A 12,183-nucleotide genomic window follows, 5' to 3' on the forward strand; every position below is an offset into this window, starting at 1 on the left:
TAATATAATAACCAGCCATATACCTAATAACATTACATTATTGGCAAAATGTCATTAAGTTATTGGCCCAAAAACCTTATTACATTGTTGGCATATTATTACGTTATTTGCTTTATTATATTTGAAATGGCCAAAGTTATAACGTTTTTGCCCGTTATTAGATTATTGGTTGCTGGAGTTAATGAGAGTGCAGCACAGTGAGGACACAGAGCAGGTTTCATGTCTGTCTGTTAACAGACTGTAGTCTGTACTGAGTAACATCAGGCTTCATAATTAGTTTTTACATCATGTCAACACATTGTGTTGTGGGACAACATAATGTACATAATGAAGGAAGCACTGAAGCTCCTTTTCTTAACATTAAGAGAAGTTCAACAAATCTTATCATGGCTGCTACGTAAACACTCAGGAACAAAAAAAAGATGATTAAAAAGACTATATAAGACTAAATAAAGACTATTCCACTGTACCAACAGTGTAACATGAGGACACACTTACTGGGTTCATTTCCAACATGTGTTCAAGTGGTCTCATGGCCAGCAGAGTGCAGTGTTTCCTGATTATTGCTGCCTTTGGAACTTGTGTGTGTGTCTGAGCTAAAACCCCACACACAGAAACCAGACAGAACTAAGAGGAGAGCATCGCCTGGCTTCCTATGGCTTGGTGAGCACTGAGCCTATCATTTATGATGGGTGAGAGAAATGATGCTCGGCCTTGAGCTCTCCCCTCACGCCAGCTTCTGCCGCTAACACCCCCACCTCACTCTACAAAAGCAGTGAGGGTGATAGTTCACTGCTTCCATTAGACTGATGAGACTTTCTGATGTTTGTCTCCTCTCATGCTGTCTACATAAGATGCAGTGTCACTTGCTGACCTGCCCTCTTTGTATAGCCTGTGGTATACAGATAACAGCATTTTGCACTTGTCTTTTACATGGCTCTCTGATACGATACCCTGCAGTTATTCTAAGCGATGCATCCAGCACTGTATCTTCAAATTGTGTATCCAACTGACATTAAAATTGGTTGTGGCTAAGGGCACATGTTGACATACAGGCTTATCTTCTTTCTCCAATACCTTCATGCTTAAATCAGAGATAGAGTAGCTGAGATTTGGAAAGAGGACTAGAGGATGATTCATTATCTTTGACATTCAGTCTGTGTGTGTGTGTCTGGAATATAAATGTGCAGAAACAGAAAAAAACAGAACACAATCAATTTGTGCAACCATATTCACTTCTCCTCACAATCACAGATGAGGACAGAGCCTAGATGAGGATTCTCCTCTCCGCTCGCTGGTTAAATGTTTTTTTCTGTACAGAAATAATGATTCTACAAATCATTATAGGTGAATTGTGGTAAGCATTTACTGTTGTGTGTTTTAATTATTTGACTGCAAGATGCAATATTAATGACTTGGGTAAGACCTGCTTTTGCAAAACTGAAACAACAAGTTAACACAGTAATAATAGAGCATAGGAGGTATTTAATGCATATTTTTGAATATGTTATATTATGAAATGGGCACAGAAACTAATCAGCACTCCCTCTTTAATTTTTTTTTTTTTTTTTTTTTTTTTTTTTTTTTTACAATTACAAACTTCTGTAGTTTTACCTACTTTTTACTTACTGTACTGAGGGTGAATTTTTATACAACTCACCTTCAAAGGATATTAAGGCTTAAAGAATTAACAGTGGGGCTGCTTTGACTCACAGGTAGGTGCCATCACAGATAACACCCCATGTTTCTTAACTTTGAAACAGCACTTCAGAAACCTATGAGTGACTTTACTGACTTGCGTTTTCCATTCTTTCTACTGACTATAACAGTCACCTTCCAGGTGTTAGCTCTTTCAATAAGAGGCAAATATTAACCGATATTAGCCAGTGCAACCCAAAGCCTATTCCAACTGGATGCAAATGGGCCGCAAGTCCATTTTGGGCTGCTGGGCAAATGATGCAAAGGCTACAAAATAACAAATACATACATACAAAAAAACATCAGAGGCCACCGGCCCAAATGTGGCCGAGATGGACCGGCCCATCTGGCATTTGCCAGGTATCACAGACTGCCAGTCCGAGCCTGCACTGGGTGTTGTGGGGCACTCCTGTGAGGTTGAAGGCATGCTGAGGTTGGCCTGATAAACAGCTGCCTGGCCTGTTTTATGTCTGGCACGATTAAAAAGGGAGCGAACTTCCTTGTCAGGAAAACGGTATTGATCAGGGGTATCGGGGGGATTTGGGCCCGTACACGCAGTGTTAATGATGTCCTCATAGTTTAATATTGCTGCAACGAGATTGTGAGCGGACTGACTCGTTGTCACTCACTTTTAGCTATAGCATCCACACGTTACACAAGATGCCGTGAAGTCTGGCGTCAGTCAAGTTTCATTCAATATATTCAAAGTTTCATTCAATATATTCAAGGTTTCATTTAATATATTCAAAGGTTCATTCCATGTATTCAAGGTTTCGTTCAATATATTCGGACTTCATCAATATATTCAAAGGTTTAATTTCCTGAACGGCATGCCAATAATATGTATATATATATATATATATTATATATATATATAATATATCTATATTATATATATATATATATATCGATTACACGAGTGGAACAGTCTACTCATTCTCACTGATGGTGGTGACGGTGCATTCACAGTTGTCTATGTGTGTAATTCAAAGTAAGTCGTAGTGAATGGGCTGCTACAACATTATCACGTTCACAATGCATAATTTAATATCGCGGTATTAACATTTACATTTGGGGCCCGCTCACGATCCACTCTCGGCTATCTGACATCGACACGTCGAGTCTGAAGATCCGGGAAAAAAACAGGAAGCAACGAGGAAGTGTAGCTAGCAACCAACAGGCAGAGCACCAACTCCAGCAGCGGCTCTCTAACCTGTGACACTGTTTGTTCGCGTCACCTCACAGCACGACACCAAGAAATGCCTGAGATACAGGTACCGAGGTAAGAACGGTGAGAACCGTGACACGTTCAGGGACGTGTTTATTGAGGTCACCGTCAGTGAACGTCACACCAGAGCAGCTGCGACATGTCAAACTGTGTTAACGTCGTTACGTAGCAACTGAAGTGTAGCTCTGTGAAATTATAAAGGTAGCGCGCATAACTAGCAACTATTTAGCTAATGAGCTAATTATATGTCGTAGGTGCTGTTATTCATGAAGGTAACACTATCCTCCGTAACACCTGTCCATGGGCTGCCGGTGCTCTGACACTTGTTGTGCAGTGGCAGCTTCCTTTCATGGTTCTCTGGGATGGTGACAGCCTGGGTGGAGCTGCTTTGGTGTGAAAGATGAGCTGACGGTGTCGGATGTGGAGGCCACGGTCCAGATGAACTTTAATCTATTCTGTGAAAGTGATGGAGGCTCTGGTTGCTGCCATTCACCTCGTTGTTGGTGACTGCTGGGTGTTCACATGTGTGAATTGAAACTGACTGGCGTGAACAAAAGCAAGCTCCAGCCTTGAGATCCGAAATAAATGTCAGACTGAATCATCAGTTTGTTCTGTCCTTTCATCCTCGCCTTTCTCATTCTCATGCTTTCTCCACGTCCAGGATTCAAGCTGTGGTCACCAGCGCTAGTGACGGACTGGAGGGTTTCAAGGCGCATGCTGTGTTCCAGGAAATCAACAAGAAGCTGCAGGAGGTGATTACGTGACTTGACATAGGGAATCATATTGTTAATCGTAGGGATGTAACTGTATACTGTTAACACTTCTTACTGGTATATATTCTGTGAGACCTTTATTTCAAAAGGCAGCTTCCATTCATTAAGGATGTATCAATCTATCAGAAAATGAAAGTTTGGGAAGTGAACTGTGCCACGATGAAGTCTCATATATGACTAACACAAAAATAACTTCAAGCTTGTGTTACCCCAATCAGACAAATAGTTTCCTCCAAACCTCAGGCGTTTTTAGGCTGCTGCCTTTGTGTGACCCCAATTCTACTAACGGTGCTGTCTCCGTGATGAATGGGATTTGTCATCAATGAGAAAATGGCAGCAGGGGAGACATGCTTTAGTGTAATATCTGAGGCAACCGATCAGACAAACTGATTTCAAATTTTCGATGCGGAGCTTATCTTTAGTAAGTAGTCTGTTGTCCCACTTTTGTATGCTCATAATAGTTAAATGTGGAGACGGAAGTTTCTATTCAGATCCCAATTTTTTAGGCACGTCTGGGGTCGTGTCCCCTGCCTTTAGTTATCTGATGTGTGTTCAGCCGATGAGCGATCACAAACACTTTTTTTATAATATAAAAGGAGTAAGTGAGTGCAGGGGAAGGGCATCAGCTGAAAACAAGTCGCCTCTCTGCAGATTTAAAGGTGCAGTGGTAAACAGAGTTTCTATTTACATGCAGTGTTTCTCACCAGAACACTTTGTGTGCGTCTCTGAGCTCAAACAAACATACCTCATGAAACATAAAATAAATACCTTTAATATTTTTGTGGTTGATGCTCGTAAAGCAGCTTTGCTGTCACATAACCCACAAATACTGTGATATATGAGATTAAATATATCCCCAAGTGGATAGTAATGGTGGAACTTAAGAAATGTGTTATAGTTTTTAACAAATCAAAGTACCAAAAAACACATGCACCACTTACGACAAATCCCCACCAAGCACATCAATGTCACATCGTGGCTGTCAATTCTTTTTTTGGTTTGTTCTCCACACGACTTCAAAGCTCACCAGGAGCATTCCCGAAGCGTTTTGCCCGCCAGACTTTGTTGACTTGCTCAGATTTGGTGATTTTTCTGGTTTATGTGCCCCTAAATATGTAAATATGCTACTAGTTACTTAGTTTTTCTTTTGGCTGTTTTTACGATTGGCAGTTTGCATGGGGTATTTTATTTTGAAAATCCACCGGATTCTCTATGCTGTTTCTGTCTGACTTCCTGTCAGCTCGATCTGCTCTGTGCAGATTGACCCAGTCTGCTCGCGGCATCTGTCAAAAGTAGAACAGCCGTGTATTCTGCAGAGCCGAGCAGAGACCCTCTGAGATGTTCCCGCTGGGGTTTGAAAAATTGACTGGAGTGGCCACAGCGCACACAAAATGCATCGCATCCGTGCCTGGTAGAATATGGCTGTCAGATCCAGTTGTTAGTTTTGCATTAAGACCTCACAAAAAATAGAACTGAACTATTCTGGTGACATAAATGATAATTAGGGATTAAGAGCCATAATTCTCACAATAGTCCACATTTTAATGCAGAGTCAGGTGTAGCCCGCAGCTGATTCACTCACACTCACAGTACTTTACACCTCATATTTACAAAACATTACACTCAGACTAACTAGGGCTGGGTATCGATTCAAATTCCAAGAACCGATTCGATTCCGATTCTCAAGACTGAGAATCGATTATCATAATCCGATCTGATCCGATCCGATCCAATTTCGATTCGGGTTAGTGTTATTAAAACCATTTTTTTGGTCGCCTGAAGCCCTCGTTTTCAACAACGGAATACGGGCGCATATCTTTGCAAATGTAACCCGCAATCGCCTCAGTTATTTTAAGAGAACGTACAGAAGTGGCTGGTAGTTGTAGAGTTTTCCTTGAGTGTTCTTTTGTCTGTAGTTTTATCATATTTCCAGTGAATTTCTAATTTTTCCACGTTCATGAACGCATCATAGTCATTCTGACGGCCATTGAACGCACCTCGCATGTGTGAGACGCCGTAGTGTAGTTTAAACACGGTACACGCCTGTTTCAATTCAATGACGCGACTAGTGGGGTTAAAGTTCACCAGGGGAAAAATGTATTAAAATTTTAATTTAAATAAATCGATCTTTGGATGTACGAATCGATCTTAAGGAATTAATATGCAAATCGATTCAGAATCGGAAAATCGATTTTGTTCAACACAGGCCTAAGACTAACGTATCAGCATAGTTCTTATCAGTGAACCTGTATGCACTCATACAGATATTTACTGTGCTGAAAATCTTTGGACATACGATAAGATAAGATAGACTTCACTGCACATATGTGATTTTCCATAGTGTCCTACATCATGTAGAGTGTTGCTCAAGCTATGAGAATGCAGTACTACTGAGTTACATAATTCAAACTTAAATATAACATGCTGAGGTAAGACATGCACTGACTATTCTGTGAACCTGATGTACATGTAACAGAGATGCTGTAGGGTTCACTGTGTGTCTCTGTGTACTCTGAACAGGAAGGAGAGCAGTTTGTGAAAAAGATTGGTGGAGTGTTTGCCTTCAAAGTAAAGGACGGCCCAAATGGACAGGAGGCGACGTGGTTCGTGGATGTGAAGAACGGCAATGGCTGTGTTCACAATGACACGGGTAAGAGAAGTCGAAGGCCTGGAATACTGCATCAAATGATCACATCACATGACATCTCATCTGCTGCCATTCTAACTAGTGTGCTGATGTCATCATAGGGCAGTGGAAGCCTATAGTGGCATGTAAGCATGTTAATATTCAACTGTGGGTGGAAATGCAGTTTAAAGTTCAAGGCCTGCGCACATTGTTTAAATTGAACTTTTGTTACTTTTTGCCTTGAAGGGAATTGTTGGTATCTTTCAACTCTGTTTTCCTGTGTTTCTGTATCTAAGAGACCAAGAGGGGCAACAATTTTTGGAAATTGGTCCAGTATTGAGCGAAAGTTCTACAGCCACCAAACATGCTGCAATGTGTAATCTTTTGGGACCACTGTGTAAATCCAGTAAAACTGTCAGCGTCTGACAACATGATTAAAAGGACCCTGCAGAGAGACGGGGGGGGGGTCGAACAGTTGCTGCTCTACCGCTGCCTGGATCTATTTGTCGTAAAATAATCAGTTTCCAGTTTAATACGCACAAATATCCATGTTTTTGAATTAAGCTTAGCTGTATCTCTGCCCTGCAGCTAAAAAAGCAGACTGCACCATTTCCATGTCGGACACAGACCTGCTGGCCTTGATGACAGGGAAGATGAATCCACAGACTGTGAGTATTCAAATCTGGGTGTGGTTTGAGCGGACTCGTTTGCATGTAGTATTGACACAAATATGTCATTTACTTTCTTTCCATGTCAAAGTGTGGCTCACCTGGCTTACCCTCTGTGTTCGCTGCCATTCTGGCTCGTCCACTGTCTCTAAAACATGAAATTCACTCATTTACAGCCAATAAAAAAGGCCAATATTTAATTCACTTCACATTGACATTGATTCACATTAATGCATTGGATGGATAGGTTCACATTTTCTGTCATATGTAAAAAAAAAAAATCTTTGGTTTATGGTTGCTGTAATTGTTCTTCCTCTCCATATTGCCACGAGGACATCCAATTTTATCTCAGTCCCAGTGCAAGTGATGGAGGACAAGCCTAAACTAGTTCAGCCTAAACTAATTTTCAATTTTTAGGGTTTCAGTTGTCCCAGTTCACTCTTTGTGTTCTACCGGACACTGTTGTCTTGCTGAGCTGCTGTGGAAGGACAGTGATGAGGACATTTTGTACTAAAAACTCTCTCTGCAGATTTAAAGGTGCAGTGGTAAACAGAGTTTCTATTTACATGCAGTGTTTCTCACCAGAACACTTTGTGTGCGTCTCTGAGCTCAAACAAACATACCTCATGAAACATAAAATAAATACCTTTTTAATATTTTTGTGGTTGATGCTCGTAAAGCAGCTTTGCTGTCACATAACCCACAAATACTGTGATATATGAGATTAAATATATCCCCAAGTGGATAGTAATGGTAGAACTTAAGAAATGTGTTATAGTTTTTAACAAATCAGAGTACCCAAAAACACATGAACCACTTACGACAAATCCCCACTAAGCACACAAATTTTGTACTAAAAACTTGGAGATACCTTCTTGATTTGTCTGCCTTGGACAACCAAAGCTTTATAATGTTCATCAAGTGTTGGTCATTTACATCATCAGTTGCAAAACACCTGAGTTGAATCTCAATGGAATCATTGCAACACAAACAACAACACAGGAACTGCAGCCTGTAAAGTTTTACATTCTGACTCCAGTCTAGAAATTGTTATAAAACTGTCATGGGTATAGAGAGGGATTGCAGAGCTGCATGTCTTGTTTCTGTTGGCTGCTTCGACTCTAAGTGCTGACTGAAATCAGCTAAAGTACTTCTGAACGTTCCTCTGCTGCCGTCCAAAGTGATCTACATTGACAGAGCCGCCGGCAGCCAATGAGGACAGACAGATAAACGGTTGTACTGGGACCGTGTGGCGGCTGCTTTGCAGGTGTGCTGGACTGAACTGTAAACGAGCAGAGCAAATAATACACACTGCGTGCACAATTATTAGGCTAGTGGTATTTCTTAAGGATTCATTTTTTTATTCTACAACTACGGTGCTCTTGGTCAATCCAAAATGTACAAACAAACCCTCAAACCTGAACATTTAAGTAGTAAAAGTGAAGTTTTGGCTTTCTTAAGAGAATATCTATATGTACACCATTATTAGGCAACTATTAGTGTGCAGAATTATTATGCAACTAAATGAAAACAGAGATTTTCCCATCTCTTGTTTATTTTCACCTGTTAAAGTGAGAATAATAAACAAACTCTAAATTTACAAATAAACATTTCTGAAATTGAAAAAAAAAAAAAAACCTCAGTGACCAATATAGCCACCCTTCTCTTCCATAACAGTCACAAGCCTTCCATTCACGGAGTCAGTCACTTTCTTGATCTGGTCAGAATCAACTTTTTGTGCAGCCGCAACCACAGCCTGCCAGACACTGTTCAGAGAGGTGTACTGTTTACCTTCACTGTAAATTTCCTGCTTAAGAAGGGCCCAGAAGTTCTCAGTAGGGTTTAAGTCAGGCGAAGAAGGGGCCATGTCATTAGTTTTTTATCTTTAAGGCCTTTACTGGCCGGCCACGCAGTGGGGTACTTTGATGCATGTGATGGAGCATTGTCTTGCATAAAAATCAAAAATCTTGAAAGATGCAGACTTTTTCCTGTACCACTGCTTTTAGAAGAAAGTGTCTTCTAAAAATTGGCAGTAGGTCTGAGAGTTGATTTGGAGTCCATTTTCAACCCGAAAATGTCCAATTAGCTTATCTTTAATAATACCTACCAATACCAGTACCCCACCTCCACCTTGCTGGCATCTGAGTCAAAGTGGAGCTCTGTGTCTGTTACTGAACCAACCACGGTCCCATCCATCTGGACTGTCAAGAGTCACTCTCATCTCATCAGTCCACAAAACCTTTGAAAAATCTCTCTTTAGGTAGTTCTTGGCCCATTCTTGATGTTAAAACCTATGAACTTGTTCAGAGTTGTTGAACTTGTTCAGAGGTGGTCGGGTTTCAGCCTTTCTTACCTTGGCCATGTCGCTGAGAACTGAACACCTCGTACTTCTTGACACTCCAGGTAGGTTGCAGTTGTGGAATATGGCAGCACTGGAGGATAATGGGTTCCTGGTAGCTTCATGTTTGATTCTTCTCAAATCTTTGGCAGTTAATTTGCATCTTTTCTTCTCGACACGTTTCTTGCGACCCTGTTGACTATTTGCAACAAAACGTTTGATGGTTCTGTGATCACGCCCCAATATCTAAGTTATTTCAAGAGTGCTGGATCCTTCTGAAAGACTTTTTACAATTTTTGACTTTTCAGAGCCGGTGAAATCTCTTTTTTGGCCCATTTTTCCTGAGGAGAAGAATCTGTCTAATAATTATGCACACTGTGATATAGGGTGTTGATCTCTTTAGGCCACACCCTTCCTTGTTACACAAATACATATCACCAGATATACATTAAATCCAATAAGCATTCAAGTTTATACAGCTTGGAGTTCGAAATTATGGATAAATGATATGGTCAAAATAATCACTTGCTTAATAATTGTGCACACAGTGTATTTCTTAGACAGAGAAGAGAAATCATCAGTAATAACTTTGAGCGTCTCTGAAAGTAAAGGTGAGTCAGATATTCAGATTTGTGCACAGATATTGTTTTCACACTAAAACAAATCTCTACAGAAGACTGTGGTGAAATTTCTGCACAGCTGTTTTGGACAGGAAGAAGAATTACACTGACCAAAAATAGATTGACCTTCATATGGGCAATTTCAGGACATTTTAAAAAAGTGACAGTGTGATGCAAAGGAGCTTAGCCTGTTTCTAACGCAGGAGAGGCTGGTTGTTGAGGGGGTCTTCCTTCTATCGGTCACAAATTACAGGTACAAGACAGTATTGCACATTTGGGACCCGTTTCTAACTTTTCATAATGAATAATCACTAATGCTTACATGTGCACGAGGCCCACAAAAAAAGAAAACAGACGAAAACTTCTGATTCAACCGACCACTTACAAGACACATGATGCACGGCCTGACTCTGACTCAGTCTTTCCACATTGAGTCTGTCTACCACATTAAAAGTACATTCTGAAAAGATTCAGTTAATGAACCGATGACGCACAATGTTCATAATCTTTAAATGACCACAATAAGTATTCATTGTTTTTTCAGAGAGCTGCATTTCACAGGCGCCTCACAGAGTTGAAAGAGGCATTCTATGTGGTGTCGGCCATCAGCACCAACTTGAGGCTGCCTGACCGCCATGTCTCGAATGAATGGCCAGTTGAGCAGCATCTGTAATGTCCGTGCTCTCACCAATCGCAGCCATAAATGCAACAAATGATTTAACTTTGTGCTTCATTTGGCTCCAAATCTCTGCCACAGAGTTTTTCTTTAGGTAAAAGTCTTCTGCTTGTTCATAGGCTCACCCTCCCTCTGCAGCCTTCAGCCTGTACGTCTGCATGAACTCACCCTATGGCTTTGCTGCTGATGCTATTTCATTAGCTAGCTTTCACAGCTGCATTGCTGAGCTCTCTGTGACTGCTGGAGATTAGTTCATCTCGAGGCCAGAATTGTAAATCTGGACCTCTGATCAGACACGTAAAAAGAGTAAAAGAGAAAAGCTGCTGAGTTCCACAGGGTCCAAAATGACAGCCAGTAGCTACAAAAATGATGAAGAGTTACAGAAGTTTCAAATGTCCCAAAAAAGATTTAAAGAGTTAAAAAAAAAATACTCTTTGGAGCAGGAACAGAGTTTAGGCAATAGAGTTTATTCTTTTGCAAAAGATAAACCTGAGTTGGCTCTGGAACCAAACTGAAGACAAAGCAGTGCACCCTTTTTTACACATTAGGTCTAGGACTACACCCACTCTACACCCACTTTACGCCCACTCCTAAAAACAAGGGTGTCAGCATTTTCTTTCTTCTTTTTTTTTAAAGATTGTTTTTTTGACCTTTTCGAACTTTATTTCTAAATAGAGACAGCTGAAGAGTGACAGGAATGTGGGGTGAGAGAGATGTGGAATGACATGTGGGAAAGAGCCACAGGTTGGATTCAAACACTGGGCTTCTGCAGCAAGGACTAAGCCTTCACACATGGGGCTGCTCTACCAACTGAGCTAAACACCACCCCAGGTGTCAGCATAATTCACACATCCAGGCTTCATAACTTACTATCTTAGTGGCCACCCTGTGGCCACCCTCTAAGGGGGATTTTGCTCTGCCTGTATACTATTATGAGTGAATTAGGCCTGATTAAGGACTGCTTATAGTCCTGCAGGCCCAAGTTCAAGGTCTTTACACAAATTTTAAGAGAGCCTCTGCTTCCATTTTGGCTCAGCAGATCTTTTTTGAGGGTTTCCATTTCTCCGACACCGTTATTGTTTCTGGGGAAGGCTAAGTTTGATTCTGAAATATAATGGAGTATATAAAGTGTCCATTGGTATGCTCCAATATATTCTGCAACACACTTGATATACAGTCGTCCCTCGCTATAACGTGGTTCACTTTTTGCGGACTCGCTGTTTCGCAGATTTTTTTCGTGTAATTTTGCATGTTTTTTTTTTACAGTGTACTGTACAGTATGAACGCGCATTGTGTTCTGCGTCCTAAATTGGCTAAGGGAGAACCGCACGTGTTCTGCGTCCTGATTAACTAAGGGAGTACTGTACAAAATGCGTGTAAAAAGGTGTATAAAAGTGTGTGGTTAGGGGTTTTACGGCCTTAAAACATGTATAATAATTGTAAAATGTACTTCGCGGATTTCGTTTATTGCGGGTTATTTTTAGAACGTATCCCCCGCGATAAACGAGGGACCACTGTATACACATCCTTAACTACTTAAAGCACACTATGTAGTA

At 40.8% G+C, this 12,183-nt stretch overlaps 1 protein-coding gene across 1 annotated transcript in view; it reads left to right on the forward strand.

Moving 5' to 3' along the window:
* The first annotated feature begins 2,812 nt into the window (after nt 1-2,812).
* scp2b (sterol carrier protein 2b) overlaps nt 2,813-12,183 on the forward strand; it is a 15,881-nt gene continuing 6,510 nt past the window's right edge. Inside the window, exons 1-4 of the mRNA XM_010734382.3 lie at nt 2,813-2,980; nt 3,588-3,678; nt 6,220-6,349; nt 6,914-6,993. Of these exons, the coding sequence (XP_010732684.1) occupies nt 2,958-2,980; nt 3,588-3,678; nt 6,220-6,349; nt 6,914-6,993 (324 nt within the window). The 5' untranslated portion in view covers nt 2,813-2,957. The remainder of the gene's footprint in view (nt 2,981-3,587; nt 3,679-6,219; nt 6,350-6,913; nt 6,994-12,183) is intronic.

Source organism: Larimichthys crocea, chromosome XVII (assembly GCF_000972845.2).
Source record: "Larimichthys crocea isolate SSNF chromosome XVII, L_crocea_2.0, whole genome shotgun sequence".
NCBI lineage: Eukaryota > Metazoa > Chordata > Actinopteri > Sciaenidae > Larimichthys > Larimichthys crocea.